The sequence below is a fragment of the Lupinus angustifolius genome, chromosome LG16 (assembly GCF_001865875.1).
Source record: "Lupinus angustifolius cultivar Tanjil chromosome LG16, LupAngTanjil_v1.0, whole genome shotgun sequence".
Lineage (NCBI taxonomy): Eukaryota > Viridiplantae > Streptophyta > Magnoliopsida > Fabales > Fabaceae > Lupinus > Lupinus angustifolius.
Window position 1 is genome coordinate 17,848,869 of NC_032024.1, and position 17,619 is coordinate 17,866,487.

General features: G+C 32.6%; 4 protein-coding genes across 11 annotated transcripts; all 4 read right to left on the reverse strand.

The window, feature by feature from the left end:
* Positions 259-5,100, reverse strand: LOC109330098 (serine--tRNA ligase-like). 5 transcript variants are annotated; one of them, XM_019564124.1, is made up of 10 exons: positions 5,083-5,100; positions 4,906-5,051; positions 4,740-4,810; positions 3,389-3,656; positions 3,077-3,270; positions 2,763-2,866; positions 2,505-2,688; positions 1,950-2,129; positions 1,224-1,414; positions 306-520 (listed from the first exon to the last, which is right to left on the reverse strand). In XM_019564124.1, the coding sequence occupies exons 2-10, from the start codon at positions 5,036-5,038 to the stop codon at positions 400-402; spliced, it is 1,446 nt and encodes a 481-aa protein (XP_019419669.1). In that variant the 5' UTR covers positions 5,039-5,051; positions 5,083-5,100; the 3' UTR covers positions 306-399. The 5 variants fall into 5 exon arrangements, 3 of the variants coding, with proteins under 3 accessions (XP_019419669.1, XP_019419668.1, XP_019419671.1); XR_002105622.1 differs by lacking the exon at positions 5,083-5,100 and having other exon boundaries at positions 259-520; positions 1,146-1,414; positions 4,906-5,079; XM_019564123.1 differs by lacking the exon at positions 5,083-5,100 and having other exon boundaries at positions 4,906-5,074.
* Positions 6,585-8,654, reverse strand: LOC109329046 (uncharacterized GPI-anchored protein At5g19250-like). Its single transcript, XM_019562709.1, has 2 exons — positions 8,501-8,654; positions 6,585-7,260 (listed from the first exon to the last, which is right to left on the reverse strand). The coding sequence occupies exons 1-2, from the start codon at positions 8,580-8,582 to the stop codon at positions 6,752-6,754; spliced, it is 591 nt and encodes a 196-aa protein (XP_019418254.1). The 5' UTR covers positions 8,583-8,654; the 3' UTR covers positions 6,585-6,751.
* LOC109330226 (nuclear transcription factor Y subunit C-3-like) lies at positions 10,308-13,173 on the reverse strand. Of its 4 annotated transcripts, none has more exons than XM_019564327.1 (4): positions 13,096-13,173; positions 12,785-12,839; positions 11,085-11,865; positions 10,308-10,569 (listed from the first exon to the last, which is right to left on the reverse strand). In XM_019564327.1, exon 3 carries the CDS (start codon positions 11,862-11,864, stop codon positions 11,118-11,120), a length of 747 nt encoding a protein of 248 aa, XP_019419872.1. In that variant the 5' UTR covers position 11,865; positions 12,785-12,839; positions 13,096-13,173; the 3' UTR covers positions 10,308-10,569; positions 11,085-11,117. The 4 variants fall into 4 exon arrangements, with proteins under 4 accessions (XP_019419872.1, XP_019419871.1, XP_019419874.1 ...); XM_019564326.1 differs by having other exon boundaries at positions 11,085-11,896; XM_019564329.1 differs by having other exon boundaries at positions 11,085-11,896; positions 13,086-13,102.
* On the reverse strand, positions 14,813-17,356 carry LOC109328871 (signal peptidase complex subunit 3B-like). The gene is made up of 6 exons (XM_019562494.1): positions 17,188-17,356; positions 17,064-17,111; positions 15,931-15,993; positions 15,573-15,626; positions 15,207-15,293; positions 14,813-15,118 (listed from the first exon to the last, which is right to left on the reverse strand). Exons 1-6 carry the CDS (start codon positions 17,311-17,313, stop codon positions 14,993-14,995), a joined length of 504 nt encoding a protein of 167 aa, XP_019418039.1. The 5' UTR covers positions 17,314-17,356; the 3' UTR covers positions 14,813-14,992.

A 17,619-nucleotide genomic window follows, 5' to 3' on the forward strand; every position in this document is an offset into this window, starting at 1 on the left:
TAGTAGAATGGGGAGAAAATTTGAGAATGATGCAATAAAAATAGTAAAAACAGTTTTGTTAAGAACACATTTATTTTAATAACTGTTTGTGTAAAACATCTTAGAATAACATTTAAGTAAAAAACGTGATATTATAGTAAAGTATTCTTATATCAAACACTGCCTAAATGCTAAATGTCTATAATCATATGTTAAAATAAACCAAGGTAGATATTAATGGAAGGGAGAACCATACATTATTATTTTAAAAACAAACACTTTTGTTTAGAATCTCTTTAATTAAAAGGTAGAAAAAACAAAACAAATTCATAACATGCAAGCTGGTCCATAGTGAAAAAAAACTATGAACGTGAGTGGTTCTCAGTTAAGAACAAAACACAAAATTGGCTGCAAAATGTACTACAAAACATGATTGAATAGTCTAGTACCAATTTTCCAGAAATTTTTCCACTTTTCAAAAAAACTTGTAATTGAAGTCATTGTAGATGCAGCGCGATTAAATTGAACACGTTTCAATGCCCTGCAACACAGAAAGAAATAACTTCAGAATCTCACACCATGGCACAAAATCTCCTAGCATTAAGGTTTGTGTCATTTTCAACCAAAACTAGAACATTGCAAACAAGGTGTTCATCTAGACCACCCTTGAGGTTTGACTTAACTATACCTGACAAGTTTAGGGTTGTTGTTACACTTATCCTCTCGAGATCCATGTTGTCGATACGCTAACCCTAGAGGCCTATGTTTTTTATCACTAGACTTATCTACCCCTTACAACATAAACCTCTAAAGATCTGTTTGCAGGTTAGCTTTTGGAGGATAACAGAGGGAGGGGAAAGGCCTGTGAGCGTTGACTCTGAAGCCTGTCATTTCCCGTCCTATCCCTCCGAATAAATAAATCAACATTAGCTAAGCATGAATACAATGAAGCAAGGAAAAACATTAGGTTTGTAGATTAATGAGATATAGGATATGCCAATTAAAGAAACATCTTGTAAAACTTCTACAAAATAGTCAGTGCAGCTATGTAGTTTGAATTGCAAATTGCATCACTACTATAGATAATTTTACTTGGGAAAGGAAAAGGACTAAAAGGAAGTGAAACAGGTTATAATGGTGAATAACAAAAGGGAACCACACCTAACCTTCAATTCTGAACTAACTCTTTTCATAAATATCATCATTCAGACTAAATATAATGCAACTAGGCCTTTGATTTCTTCCCTTTGGCTTCAGCAACTGGTTTGGACTTGAAAGGTAGGAAGGTTTTTCCACCCATGAATGGAATGAGGACTTCGGGTATCTCTACACCATCCTCCTTCTGGTAGTTCTCTAGTATGCAGCATATGGTCCTCTCGGTAGCCGTGAGAGTAGAGTTCAACATATGGACATATTGCTTTAATTGCTCATTGCTCTGCAGCGCCATAAAAGATACAAATATATCAACAACTAAAACTCAAAGCATAGGTTGAAGTCCGTTAAAGTCGAAATCAAATATAGTTTTGCATAAAGAACAACATGCAGCCAGTGCACAGACAAGGGGCTAAGTTTCTTAAGTTTCTTTGATGAGCTTACTGAACTACATAGGCTACCTTTACCAGCTTCTTTGATAAACTAACTGAAATAAGCTATATTATCATAAGTACAGATAAGCTTTCTATTAAGCTCTTCCAAACACCTCCTAAGTCCCCATTACGCAAACATGTTCGGATGTACCATCATCACTTTTGATCGACAAAATTTTTTGCTTTGGAGATCAGATTCACTTGTCAGCTAAATAGAATTTCGATGAAATCCTTGGGAAATGTACTCTTAGAAATTATAATATAGATTGCATATCAGTAATTTAGATTACTAGAAAAGTATTTTAACATATATCAGGCAAGGGAAAGGAATTGTCATTAAAAAAGTTGAAAACGTTAATAAAGCCATATAGGTTTACAGCTGACCTTCTTCTGCCCGTATCGAGTTTCTAATCTTCTGGATTGATAGTCTGTACAGTTTGAACAGGACACTAGCTCTCGATAAGTTTGAGATGCTGGAAACCATGCTTCCAAATCATACTTCTTTGCTGCAGCATCATTCAAAGCACCAGATACAATGGAAACAACTTGATATGGAAGGTTTAGCTGCACCAATAAAATTTAGTTATCGGAGGGAAACTAATCAAATGGTAGGTAGGTGATAAAACAGTCAATTTAAGTAAGAAACGAACACATTATACATCAATTGATATACAATTATGAGTTTATTAGATACACACTTTTACACTGTAGGTAAAAATAATCCACTATCCATGTGTATGTACTAATCTTAGCCAGGTTTGACTTGTTTTATAGTTCAGCATGTCAAACAAACAAAACATACGCCTATTCCTCATGATAGGATGGTAACCAGGGAGTCATTGGCCCTTTTCAAATTATATAGTTGAAGTGCAGAACTCATATCATCAGAGGCATGAAATTAAACATTTTGTAGTTGCTTAATGAGGGATTGGAACATACTGCTTTGTAGAAATCTTCAGAGTTTTTTAGCATCTCCTCATGCATTTCCCATGATGCATTGTCGTTTGGGCTAGTAAGGCAAAACTGCTCCACTTTCTCAAATTGGTGAACACGGAATATTCCAAGAGTATCCCGGCCATGAGACCCAGCTTCTTTACGGAAGCATGATGAATATCCAGCATATCTGCCGAAAGAGTATTCGCAAAGTTAAAGGCAATGTGCTTTACAGTGTTACATACAACGTCAAATTAATATTACCTTAAGGGTAACTGGGTAGGGTGGATCCAGTCATCTAAATGATACGCAGAAAGGGGCTGCTCTGCTGTTGCAATCAAGTATTTGTCATCTCCTTCGCCAGTTACCTACATATTAAATACTCAACATTACTCGGGTGAAAATTATGAACAGTGTTCAATGTCAGAATAGATTATGGCTATTAACACTAAAAGATTAAACATATTGTCTAACTAGTGGTTCAAGCAATGACGACATGTACTAGTCCAATAAACTTAACATAGACTAGATCACCAAGCTGTGGATATATAATAAACCAATCTACTTAAGAAATCTACCTTGTAAAGTTCTTCATCAAATTGGGCTAGTTGAGCACACTTTGACATGATGTCTTTTCTCATGAAGAAAGGAGTATGCAACAAAGTATATTCCCTTTTCTCCAAGAAATCAAGGCCAAAGTTTATTAGAGCTTGATTAAGACGAACTCCATCTCCTTTAAGATAGAAACCTCTGCCTCCAGCTATGTCAGCTCCTATAATGTATCAACCACCATGACATACAGGATTACCATAATTAGTGAATAAGGAGCCACAACAGCATAAACTTGTGAAAAAACATAGCTTTATAGATGATATGAATAAAAACAATACCTCTCTTTAAATCTGCTATTCCAAGGAGTTCAACTAGATCTACATGATTCTTTAGTTTAGGCTCAACTCTTTTCTCTCCAAAAGTTCGAACCACGGCATTGTTGGCCTCATCATTACTAACAGGAACAGAATCATGGATAAGGTTTCCAATGGTTTCTAATTTAGAATTCAAGAGCTTGAGAGCGTCTCGAACTTCAACCTCTTTTGCTGCTATCTGTTTCTTAGTCTCCTCCGACTCACTACTGAGCTTAGTTGTATCCCCACCAGCCTAAAACAAACACATTGCATAGAAAAATATATCAATGAATCTGAGTAATAAAGACAAGTATGTATTGATTACATTATTTTCGAAAATAGACACAAAATTGTTATGAATTTAGTCTTACGACTTGGCATCTGGAAATCACTGAGGACACTGCCTGGGTGGAAGTTCAGTTCAGAACTTTAGATTAATTCCATATAAAATATAAAATTTTGTTTCAAGTTTAACCTAATAGCAGTTAACTTCACTGAGGACACTGCTTGAGGGCAAGTACAGTTCAAAACTTCAGAATGATTCCATATAAGATAGAAAAAGTGTTTCAAGTTTAGTCAAACATGGTAGTGAACTTTACTAAATTATGTGAAAGCAGTTTCTAAGGGGAAAAGCTGTTTTTAGAGAAATCAATAGTTTTTCAACATTATTCAAAAAATTAAATAAGATTATTTAGAAATCAATCAGATTTTTCAAATGAAAGAACTTTATTATTAATTTAGCTATCGAAAAAATATTTTTAATCTGTAGAAAGACTTCAAACTTTACAAGTAAAGGTGATTTTCTACAGAACCTAAACACAACGTTCTATCTCAAAATTACTTTTTGAGCCAACCAATGACAAACAATGCATCCGGACTACACAATGATTAAGCTTAAAAGTTTGCATAATAGTCAAATACATAATTACATGATTCTCTCATTTAACTTATGTTTATAAATTTCACTAAGTTCGTCATAAAGAATGTATGATACAATTAACGTAAAACTGACCAACCACATATCCAAGTAAAGTGCATCGTGTACTAAGTAAGTATGGTCACATCACTCACATCCCTTAAAAAATGTCACATGCATTTATCTTCCAATTTCGATCATTCAAATAAGATCCGATGTTCAATATTCACTGTTCTCACAATAACAATTGTTCTCGATTTTAAATCTTCCGAAAGCAAACATATCGAAACACTATTATACTAGATTAAAATATATCAGTAATAATTAAATTAATCTAACAATCAATCCAAACAACTTTTCAAGTATATATTGACAAAAAATTCAAATCGAAAAACTGAGTGAATTGAAAGTAAGACTTACAATCTTGATTTTAGCGAATTCCTTGCTAATCCTATTAACGTCTTTGCGTAATGTCTCCAACTCGAATTGACCTAAAAAAACAAGTTCAAACAAAAAACGATCGAATCGAGAGATATATATAGAGTAAGTGAAAGCAAAAGAATTGAAGAAGAGAGAGAGTGTATACGTTTTCGCCATTCTTTGTCGAGGTTGATGACGTCATCGACGAGATCAACGCTAGCAAAACGGCGTCGTTGAGATTCACGAATGAGTTCAGGGTTGTGACCTTTTTCTTCTCTGAATAGATTGATGTCTAACATTTCTTCTTCTTCTTCTTCTTCTCTTTCTCTCTACGCCGCTTCTTCTTTTTCTGAATCTCTTATCTATTGGAGGCGCAAAAGGTTTAATTAGGGTATCCAATGTATCAAATTAAATGGTAACTAAATCAAATAATATTTTGACTTGAACCGAAATTTGAGGTGAATCAAACACGTATCATTTGAATCAACTTTCGTTGGTAAATAATATTTTTTTAGTTAATACGTAGGTTTCCTATGTTTTTATTTTCAATTTGAGTCATGTGTTTTTCTCACTCTCTTTTAAATCCACCACTAGGATATAATGTTCTTTATGACGGACAGTAATATGAGAAAAATATATATATAAATTAACAATGTAAAATATTTTATATTACATTATTCACTATTCATATTTAATTATTATTAGATTATATATTAATTGTGAATAAATTATTACACGAATAATATACACATATTACATTCTATATTATTATTATTGATTGTAAAAAAACTTCCAAAGATAATTTCTAAAAATTATACCCAAATAATTACACCCGTAAAGGTCACCTTCCATGCTTAAGAAAAACAAATAAGCTTATTTAAAGTAAAGACAAAAGTCAAGGATTAGAAAATGAGTCAAAAACTGAGCTGAACCATAGATCAGATTGGTAAGATTTGTTCGACTCAAATCTATACTTCAATTTAAAACAAGTTATATTTCTAACTCGATTTCGAGTCGATTGAAATTCACGAACTGTTATTTCGACTCATCCACTCCAAATGGATTGGTTGATCAAGAGTTTGCGAATTGTTTAGAACATCTCATTATGTCAATTGATTCATTTAAATCGTTCTCTTACCATTTAAATGGACTTTCTTTACCCTTTAGTGTTAGACATTTGTTATATAAGATAATCTATAATTCACATTTCTATATGTTAAGTTCAAAGTGGAAAATCCGAGCTCAATCACATTCAAAGTAGATTTCCCTTTTAAATTCGGGTTATACCAACAAGTTCGAACAAAGTTGCCATCTTTTGAAGGAGCATAGGCATTTTTATGATTAAGAAACCTGAAAATGTTCAATCAAATTTGAAAATTGATACATTTAACAAACTAAGAATTAATATTTTCAGTTTTCCAATAAATACTTCCAACAATTATAGATTCTTAAATATTTCACTAAGATCAATTCATTGCAAAACCCCTTTTTAAGGGGATGAGAATCACATGTGCTCATTCATGTCCCATCTGATATCTTAATCCAATGAGAAAGCTTTGCTCATTTAAAAAGAAAAATCCGAAAAACAAATTTTAATATTTTAATATTATTTCGTAAAGTTTGATTGGTTCAGGACATAAAGACAATAAAATTATGGGACGGGTAATCCTTATCCCTTTTAACTTGGTCCAAAATCACTTTTGGGATGCATAACTACTCTCTCACAACAAGTGTCTGTCAGAGGAATCAAACACTTTCTTTTGGTTATCCTAAAGATCGGGCACGACATACACTACCATATTGCTAATAGATCAATGCATAACAAAACCCTTTTTCAACAATTAATCACAAAAACTACTTATGACCCATCAACTAGAAGCATATTATGTCATAGTCATATGAGAAACCACAAAAAGAGTTACACAAACAACACCATACAAACCAGTTCCTAATTCAAGTTCCACACAACATTTACAAACAAGTAGAAGAAACAAATCCAAGTCAAATTCTACCTAAATAAACAAACCCAACATCAAAAACCCTATCATAGCAGCAACATTACCAAGCAAAGAAGTTGCACCAACAGCATCAGAAGCAGAAGCAGAAAAACTTCCTGTAGTAGTGTTAGTAGTAAGAACAAGAACCATCCAATCATGTTCAGAACCAAGCCCAGCTCCAGTATAAACTGAATTGTTAAGATACCGCGAATATCGATCGGTATGAGTGTAATTCGAAAGCACGATCGTGGGTTCCAATTTGGATACACAAACTGGTAGAACTACACCATCAATAGTGGTGTTAATGTTAATGTCACATTTGTCTATGTGTTTCTCTAAGTTTGGGATTTTAGGACTTGAAGTAAGACCAGGTGCATATTGATTCACATTTTCACATGGTTCATCTTCAAGATCTTCTGCTACTTCTTCAGCTAAACATGATGCTTTTGAAACTTTGATAAAAGGTGTGAGTTTTTGAACTTGTCTATAGCTATTGATTCCCTTGAATACACTATCTTCTTCATCTAATGAATTAATCAATGCATGTAATAAAACCATAGAATAAGATATAAATGAGAATGAAATTGTAAGGGTTAGAATGAAAATAAGTGGTGAATGTTGTATATTTGGATGCTTAATGATGTGTGTAATGGAATAAGACATAATTGAATTCAATGAAATAAAAATAAAACGAGTTTAAAATCTATGCACCGACAGTGTAAAAGTCAGCACATCATCTACCATTGATTGTAATACTTTTGTTTGAAAGTCAATGATAGTTAACATATGAATGATGAAGATTCGCTGACAGTGTAAAAATACTTATACTATCAATGCATACATATTAAACACAAATAAAATTATCATTATCATTTTTTTTTGGACATTTTATAATCAATATGTACATACACCTAACTTCTTTTTCTGGATAAGAAATGAGCTAAATGCAATTTTTTAGAGTAAAGATCTATTTTGATATACCAATTTGGTACTAAAAATTTGAAAAAACTCAAAATTGGTCCCCAACTACATCAAATATAGGTAAAAGGTCAAATTAGTCTTTTTAACATTTTTATCTACCGTAACGATTATTTTGACTCACCTTTACAATATTTGGTACTAGTTTGAGTTTTTACTTTTTCTGAGATCAAATCGGTAGATTGAGAAATACAATGAGTCCGAGCATAGAAGTATATATATCTAACCTAAACTGCTAATGTAGTTTTTTGTTGTTATAATGGAATGAAGTTAAAACTAAGTTGATTTCATCTTATTTCATCCCCACCCCATGCATAAAAGTTTGGAAAATAACAAAAATAAGATACCGAACATTCTATTCTATCTAATATAATTTTATGTTCAAAAATAATAATTAAAACCTAGTATGGTTCTATTCCATTTCGTTACCATTATCAATACAAAGCATAGAGGCATAACTAATGATCTAAATGCATAAGGGCTCGCTAGATCATCAGAAAGATCAAAAGGTCAAGAGGTCAAGGGTTTAATCCCTCAAAGTAACACTTGTTGAGATGAACAACCACACACTCCGAAATTGATTAATCCCTTAACCAAAAAATGTTACAGAATACTCTTAGTAGTAGAAGAAAAATTAACAGTTGAAGTATTATTTGTTCAGTTGGGTTATATATTTCTCGTGCATGCATGTATAACTATTAACTGAAATATAAATGATACATAATATGAAAGATAATTAATAATAATGAAATTAGATTAGAAAGTACAAGAGATATAGAAAGTTACCACCACACTTCACTGGAAGAGAAAGTAAGAGAAAAACAAAGAGAAGTGCAAAGAGGAATAGACCAAGTTTGAAAGAAGCCATGATGAATTTATGATCTGAGTAACAACACGTTTTTGATGAATTAATTGAAGTTGATAAAGTTGAGGAATATAGTTTTTGAAGATATGGACGAATAAAATGGGGTAGTGTGTGTAGTTAAATAGTGACATGTATGAAATGCTTGATCTTCCACGTGGCAGCCATGCAAGGTAACAACTAATAAAACAAGTTAAACACATGAATGAATGGTTTGGACCACCGACAATAAATGCTTACATTTGTAACTTATTTTGTTCTAGGTATATCATACTAAAGTCTTTTTTTTGTTTCTCACAGGTATTTTCGTACTAGAGATAATCCTATCCGAATCGGGTACATTTATAAGTACGTGGGCTAACTCTCCAAACAGATATTATACTAGAGTCCTTTAATCATATGTATTCATGTTAATGATCCATAATTTAAACACGTGTATATATACACATGAAATATCATGAAACCATTTAAATCCAATTGACAATTATTATGCTTTGACAAAAAGTTGGAGATAACCGGCCAGGCCCCAGAGATTTTCTTCATTAATAGAGAGACAAATATCACACAATAATAAACAAAATATAATATATAATGATATTTTTATTCTTTTATTTATCCAAAAATCGTATTTTTATCATTAAAAATATGAGAAAAATAACTATTTGCTTATCCATTAATGGAGAAGATCACTGTTCCATATTTATATACACTTAATTTGTGGGTCATTTTAGGGTTTTTTTTGCCACTTCTCTCTCCTGTGTCTTTCTCTTTCCTCTCTTAATCTCATTTTAATGATTTGGGGAAGTGAGACTCACAATTTCTATGACTTGTCAATTTATAATTGAGTGTGTATAAATATGAAATGTTGAAATTGTCTCCAACCAAGTTTTTCTGCTTTGAGAAAACAAAGCTAGTGATATAGGATTTACTTTTCAACATATTCCCATATAAACGGGAGCACATATGTTATACCACAAAGTGTGCCACTTCATGTGACACAGCTTGTAATTAGTTTAAAAAATATATTTAAGTTAAAAAATTAAAGATTAAATATTTTTCCGACCAATCATAAATAATGATGGTACATTGAGTGATACACTTTTATGGAACAACAGATGTCCATCCCACATAAACTTGTTATATTAGATGAATGGTTACCTTTAACTCATAATTAAATGGTATCCTCATAATTAAATGGTATCCTTACGGTAATCAGAGAGAAGTTGGGCCATTACTATAATAGCTTATTAAGGTTCCATCATATATTTAAATCATGCATGATTAAATGGCATTTTTAATAAATATTAAAATCACAATATATCTGATTAATTACATTGACTGCATTAATATTTTGGGTACAAATTGACTGCATTAATATTTTGTGTACAACAACCTATGGAAGAAAAAAAGCTGTACAGTGTGCTCATAACTAACAAATATGTATTGCAAAATTGGGCAAGATTGTCAAATAGTCCTTTCGTCCTAACATGCCGAGGATTTGTTTGTGAATTAAGTTTTAAAAGGGAAAGAAAGGAAATAAAAGGCTTTAGAGTCATTTCCCAATGCTTAGCATCGGCTACGAACCATCATGCTTGATCGATAACAGATTATATGTGACACAATTCACAATGTCCTCACTAAGGGAAGCAGAGAGATGCTGCTAAAATGAGGAAGCCTGTGATGAGAACAAAAAGATGGACAACATAAACACTTAGAACATAAAATGTTGTGTTGACAAAGAACCTAAATTCAAGTAAAAATACAATTATCCAATGTAAGTAAAATATTATCATCTGAATACAAGAAAACTAAACCAAGTAAAACAGTGTCTTATTACAGCTTAATAAGAGATAAAGTTTTAACTAGCACATTATCTACATGTGTTTATAGTTTGCATCCCAAGTAAACTATCAGCTACGCTTTCTGATTGCTATCCACCACCTTCCCCAACCTTCAGTTTTGACATTATCGGTTGATAACAGTGCCCGATAATCTGCGAGCCAGGAAATGTAAGCAATGTGAGACACCAGAGGAACTATGATCCATAACAGTACAGTTAAGGGTATAAAAGATCATGCAAGCTTGTCAAATAAATAAAAAGTTGAGGTTGAAACTAAGCAGAGTTTATTTGTTATTCTATGTTTTTAACTATTGAAAGAATCTGACAGATTATTAAACTCCAAAAGGGTGGTGCAGTGCACGAGGCTTCCACTTAGTGGGACCTGGGGAGAGTAGATGTATGCAGACTTACCCCCATAACTGGAGAGACTGTTTCCAGGATTTGAACCTGTGACCTTATGATTACTAAGCAACAACCTTATCGTTGCGTCAAACTCACCCTTTAGAATATTAACCTCCATTAAGAGAAAAAAATAGGCAAGTTGAATTTGAAGACTTGCAGAGTCAAATTTTACTATGCCATACTCAAATGAAAACTCAAACATAAAACATGAACTCAAACAATGGACAACCATTTACAAGGAGAGATGGAGAAGGGGTATAGTTCACCTTAGTTTTCATGACGAGTCGACAATGCAGCAGCTAATGATCTGGAGATGATGGTCGCTGGTCTTTTGGCTGCGGCCACATTTGTGGCGCCATGTAGGGATGAGGTTGCTGAGCATACATGTTTGGGTCCATCACAGGTTTGCCCATTATGACGCCGGGAGCTCCAGCTTGGGGTGCATGCTGAGGTGGCATATACATATAAGGAAGTGAATCAGCAGGCCCTGCAACCTGCATTGTTCCTCTTGGGATTGACGCAAGCACTTCATCTTTCAAGTCCTCACGAGGGACAATATCAACCAAGAAATCGAAGATATCAGTCCTTGTGATTGCTGCAGCAATGTCATTCTTTTGGAGGGTTCTCCTCTTGTTCTCCTCGGTGTGATTCCAGGAGCGCAGGGTTAACTCTAGTATGAACATTTCACATGCCCTTGCAAATATAACCGGTGCCTCAGCTGATATCATTCGGACATCCTCATCTGCTTTCATAATCTTCTTGATCCTTGCAAGGGGAAGGCTGTGATTCTTGAAATCAGTAACCTTCTCAATCTCCTGGTATTGGTTTGCCCAAAATTGTTGAAGTTGTTGTTGAAGTTGCTGCTGTTGTTGCTGATGAATATGCTGATAAGCAAGAGTGGGTTGCATGTTACCAGAAGACGTAACAACTGACCCCGGTGCCCCCATCATTTGGCTTTGCTGATAAGGATTAGAACCGTATGGTAGTTGAGTTCCACTACCGACAACCCCCATATTTTGGTTCTGGCCATGGCCTTGATGATCCATTCTGTTCCAAGTGCAATCAAACAAGTCAATGCCTACGCACCATGCATGATCAAAACAAGTCATACCGTCATTGAAGCAAATTAGTCGATTTATTAGTAAATATACCCCCAAGTATGATATACAATGCAACCATTAAAGCAATCGTGAATTCAATTATTTGCAGTAATGGAAATCGACAAAATCTCTAGTTCTCTACACCGGAAACAAGCATCTACTTTTCTTGCATAAAGCATTCAATTCAGTCTACTCATTCCTATCTACACCTGTATCCCAAACACAAGAACTTCGTGACCAGAAACACCTTTATGAAAGCAACATGCGACAAAATCAACAATTTACCAAGCAAACTAAAAATCAAATTTGATCCGTAAATCTCCCACAAAAGACCAAAATTCTTTCAATTTAAAGAACTGTTAATCAAATTTCATACTCGGGTTGCTTCGTAAACTGCTCGTTGGTTAACGCATGTTTCTTGTAAGATCAATAATTGTGCATAAGAATGAGTAGGACTAAAATGGATATATTCATGCTTTGTGGTACATAAGAATGTGCTGTTTTCCATGATTGAGAAAGCTGCATTGGAAAATCACATAATAATCTCCCAATTCAACTGAAGAACCTTGTGTAAATTTATGGCAAAACATAATATCCATCATCCAGATTTCCAATGGTTTCAACCATGTTCATGAAACAAGGAAACATAAAAAAAGGAAAAAACTTTTTTACTTTCCACTATTTCTAATAAAAAAGAGCAATAGAAAATGGTATTATAAGTGCTCAAAAAAATTGTTTCCTTCTGAACAAAAAATAACAAATATTGTTCCATTTTTAAAAAGAAGAGGAAAAAAATCACTGATAAATAAAACATAGACAAATTCAGAAGCTAAAAGAAAAATCATATCATATACAAGAGTTGCTACCTTCTCTAACAAGTGCTGATGATGTTGTGCTTTGAAGACACTGATAACCCAAAACCTGAAAAGGGATCAAAAGGAATAAAAATAAGAGAAATTCAAAAATTCAAAAATGGTAATAAATTATGATTGATTCAAAGATCTATAGCATGAGAATTGAAGTGGGTCGAACACAAAAAACTTTTTTTTAATGCTTTGAGTACAAAAAACTTAATTGAACAGAGAAAAATTTAGGGTTTGAGAAATAAATAAGAAAGGAAAAAGAGGGTTTAGTGAAGATTGAAGAATGAAGCAAAAGAAGAGAGACAAAGAAGTACGGAAAAGAAGATCGTTTCTGAAGATCAGAATTCAGAACTAACTATTTGCAGTGTTACTGTTCTTAAAGCTAAATTCTATTCTCAGATGTTACTTTATATATTTCTTTATAAATTAAGAATATTATATATGTTTTACTAATAGTATAGATATAAATAATACTTTTTTATTTGGGTCATTTATTATATTTACATAATATGTCAAAATTTTGTAATTAATTTCTCCTTTACTTTTTGATCCCACTCAAGAATATTATTATTTAAATGATGTTCTTATTTTTAAGAATACTCTTGACCATAAATGAGAATAATGATGTTGTTGTTTGTATGAAAATGACTACAATAGTGGTTGGTCTTATTGTTTTTTATAAATACACCCTTTTCTAGTCATGAAAGAAATAAGTTGTTTATTTTAATTTAATAGAACTATTGTATTAAAGTGGGTATAATGGATCACATCATTGATTATTATAGTTATTTAAATTTCCCCTCTCAATAAGAAATTTATATTATTTCTGTGTGATGCAATGAAATATTTTTAAAACATATATTAGCATAAATACATAAAATTAATTTTTTTTAAATATTAATAAAATACCATTTTTTATAAATACATCCTTGACAATGCAGTGAATAAATAAAACTTCATAGCTTAGATGTGTCTATAATGCATAATAAAATAAATTTGAAAATAAGTTACTGAAAAAGATAAACATTTTAATCTTTTATATGAATGTGTGTGAGACGCGTAAATCTACCCGAACAAAAGTTCGAGTGACTCAACTCTCTTCTAAAAAGAGATGCGACTATGCCGAAGAGATAATTATCCCAATTGAAAACATATATAGGTAACATTAAATATATAATGGGATATCACTGATTAGGCGGAATGATATAAAGCTCTTCAAGAATATATGACTTTGAGAATTCTAACAATTTGTTTAATAGATACAAATTATGTCTCAAATCAATATTATAAAACCATGAAATATTGTAGGGGAAACACAGCTTCCTTGATTTATTTGGTTCAGACCAAAGTCAATTACAAAAACGAACCAAATATAATTGGTTTCCTTTAGTTGGATCGTTTAGATTGCAACCGTAAACTCAAAGAATATATGGTTATGAATAAATACCGAATAAAAAATTATTCATCATCCAAAAAAAAGTTTCGTTTTAGTTAAAAAGGTTTTAACTTGCAGTGATCATTTGGGAATGAGAATGGGATGTAAATTGAAAAATTGGATTGAGTCAGCTTGGAAAAGGCTATCATTTTCTTCAAGGTGAAGAGGGATGAGCCACTACTTCCAAAATTTACAGGGTTCCTTATGGCATACGATATTTGTTATTTCCATAATTAAATTACATATTATGATAAAAGTAAATATTAGTTGTAGTATATAACTCGATAGTTAAAATAGTTGAATGATTAAATGTTACAAACAACTACCAAATTCCTTACCTTGTTTGAAGGGGCAACCACAAATCCCAAAAGAGATTAGTTCATTACCAAAAAAGGTGAGAGGATACCCTTGGTAGTACCAAAACAAAAACAACTACCAAGTTTCAAGGTCACGACCTGGCCGGTTTTGACCGATATTTTTGGGTTTTGAACGGTTTAATTGCAACCAGTTTTCCGTATGAACCAGCCAGTACAATCCGGTTTTTATAGGTGTGTTTTTTTTAGTTCAGACCAATGAAAGAGATAATTGAGGACAATACCAGAAGAAAATTTTGGTTGTTCAAGTATTCAAACTCTATTCATTCCACTCCTCCAAACATGAAAAGATGAAAATCCCTTTTCCCTATTTCTAGTTCATTGAGCTAAGCCTTCTATTGTATAAATCGAAAAAGGCTATAAAGTTACAGCAATAACATTAATTAACAAGACATGCAGGCATCATCTATATTCTGCTGGCAATTTGTAACCTGGTATGACTATTTTGTCAGCAATCATTTTCCCAGTCTTGGGCATGATGTGCCAGTGCATAGTCAAGTTGAATTCTTTACCACGCAAATTGCTTCCCTGAACAAGAAAAAAAGAGGGAAATTAAGTTCCAAATGAATCTGAAGCAATACATACTAATCATCACATACATTGGAGAGTTTTATACCTGATCAATGAAGCGGTATTTATTCGAAGTATGAGTCCAAAACTTTGCATGCTCTTTAGAAGGAATGATACCATCCCACAGAGATATCTGTAAAAAAAGTAACTCAAGGACCTAAGCAAAATATACCAGAGTTTGATGTGTAAAGACGGTGGCAGTCATGCAATGGCATTGCTATCAGAGTGACATGAATAGTATAAACAAACTATGATGCCCGACTGTTGTGTCAGCAAATAAAATCCAAGATCCATCAATCCCCTTCATTAACACGGCTTATTTTTTATCCTTTCCGATATAAGGAGCTGACAAGCTTACAATTTAAATATATATATTTCAAACTAAGATGCAAAGAAACGAATCAAACCAAACCTGATTCACAGCATTCTTTGGAGTTTCATACTCAGCAGCTAAAAAGACAAAGACCTGATAGCATATAAAAAGATGCAAAACTGAGTTGTGGACAGCAAATATTTCAGAAACAATAAGCATTTTATAATAGGTAAGGCACCTTAAGACGCAAGCCAATATGAAAGAACAGAGGAAGAGGAAGAGCAGACAAAATTGGTAATAGAACAAGACATGCATCACATCTTATTAACATTAAGCATTTTCATTCTTCCCCATCTCATTTTACTTCCCACGAAAACACCCATACTTTTCAAGAAGCAAAAGAAGAACAGACTACAAAAATTCATTATAATGAATAATGCAAATTCAAGTCAAGAACCTGTTTTGTGTTCCATGTGAAAAGTGACTGTAAATCTGCTGATATATTCAGTGTCAAGCTGACCTGCAAATTTTGAAAGGCAGATTGAACAATGAATAAATATGACATTTGAATATCAGATAAATGCATCACAATAATGTGGTTTATGACACATGAAGATATTAAAATCACAATACAATACACAGCTACAAATTCAGATCACATGCAGCTAAATATGCGCATGACAAATGTATAGTATGCAGCATATAATATGACAAACGGTATCTTTTTCAGTGCAAATAACACAATACAAATAAATATAAAATTTTGCCATGCTAGGCTTGTGAAAAATTGCCTTCTATGGAGAAGAAGCACCACTAGAGTATCAAGTATTTTTGACTTTCTTGAATAGTATAAAAATTACATTTTCAATCTGTGGAAGTTGGAACAGGCACACAGCATGTCAATCTACATTTACCCCTTCACCTTCATTTCAATATGTTCCCATATTATTTCAAACCTTTTCAATATGACATAATCTAACCATGAAAGTAGCCTCCCTACCAGGGTTTATAAATTCCGGTCCACAACTATAATTGTGGCTGCAACTTTGCTGTTTTGGTAGCCTACAGCATTGTTGTTTTAAATTGCAATTGCTGCCATATTTCCTTAAAAGTAACCACAATTTGAAACCATCACCCGTAACATATTTTTAACATATATTCTTGTGTGAAACTGTGAATAAGACTGCGTATATCTACCCTCTACCCTCTGACCAACTCATACACCGGAAAACCCTTTTTATTCTCGCAAATCGGAACAGTAGGTCATCCATTCTTAACTTGCTTATACTAAAGAATAGATTAATTAGATCTCCCCTTTCTCAAAAAGACCAGAACCAAAACAGCAAACTAATTATTCTGCTAAATTCAATTGACGATAACCATAAACTTAATTTCAGAAATCAGAATAGACACTAATACATTATAAATCTGAAATCAAATTAAATAGCATGTTTATTGACAAGTATACAGTGTAAAAATGAACAAAACTGTTCCACTTAATCCCGATCCGATCCTAAATCTGAGAAAACCTAATAATCAGCAAAGTAATTTTAACTGACAAAAATTAACAATAAAAATAAAATAATTTACCTCATCATTGCCGTTAGGTTGTTTTTGAAACCAGTTAATATTCAAAACCTAAAAACATGAAGAAGAAAAATGAAATCAAATAAAAGTGTTTAAAATTGAGGAAAATAGGAAAAAAGAAAGAGACCTTGACTTGAGCATGAGGAGTAGGATTGTGGAAGTTATCAGTGAAAGAAGCAATGGCGCAAACAACACCAAGAATCGTAATGGCGAAGGTTAACAACGCGTTCGCTCTGTAAAGGAACGAATGCATTTTTCTTCTCTCGTCTTTTTTCTGTGTCTGTGATGAAAGAAATTAGAACTGTAGTGAATATCACTCTGCTTATAACTAAATTTGATTTAATATTTATATACTATTAATTATACATTATTAATTATTATTTACTGTATCATCTATTATTCATATCTAATATCTAATTATTATTGATTCTTAAAAAAAAATATACAAATGAATGATTGATAATATACTGATTGTGATATGTAAATCTTTCGTTCGTACATATAAAACTTATAAAAGTAATATAGATGAATACATAATAAATATTATGCAGGCAATGTA

Coding starts and splice junctions, on each gene's coding strand:
- LOC109330226 (XM_019564327.1), bottom strand. CDS start 11,864: ATGGATCATCAAGGCCATGGCCAGAACCAAAATATGGGGGTTGTCGGT.
- LOC109329046 (XM_019562709.1), bottom strand. CDS start 8,582: ATGGCTTCTTTCAAACTTGGTCTATTCCTCTTTGCACTTCTCTTTGTT. Junction 7,261..8,500: donor TCTTCCAGTGAAGTGTGGTG/GTAACTTTCTAT, acceptor TTAATTCATTAG/ATGAAGAAGATAGTGTATTC.
- LOC109328871 (XM_019562494.1), bottom strand. CDS start 17,313: ATGCATTCGTTCCTTTACAGAGCGAACGCGTTGTTAACCTTCGCCATT. Junction 17,112..17,187: donor CTCCTCATGCTCAAGTCAAG/GTCTCTTTCTTT, acceptor TCATGTTTTTAG/GTTTTGAATATTAACTGGTT. Junction 15,994..17,063: donor AACCTAACGGCAATGATGAG/GTAAATTATTTT, acceptor CAAAATTTGCAG/GTCAGCTTGACACTGAATAT.
- LOC109330098 (XM_019564124.1), bottom strand. CDS start 5,038: ATGTTAGACATCAATCTATTCAGAGAAGAAAAAGGTCACAACCCTGAA. Junction 4,811..4,905: donor CGACAAAGAATGGCGAAAAC/GTATACACTCTC, acceptor TTGTTTTTTTAG/GTCAATTCGAGTTGGAGACA. Junction 2,689..2,762: donor CCTACCCAGTTACCCTTAAG/GTAATATTAATT, acceptor CTCTTTCGGCAG/ATATGCTGGATATTCATCAT.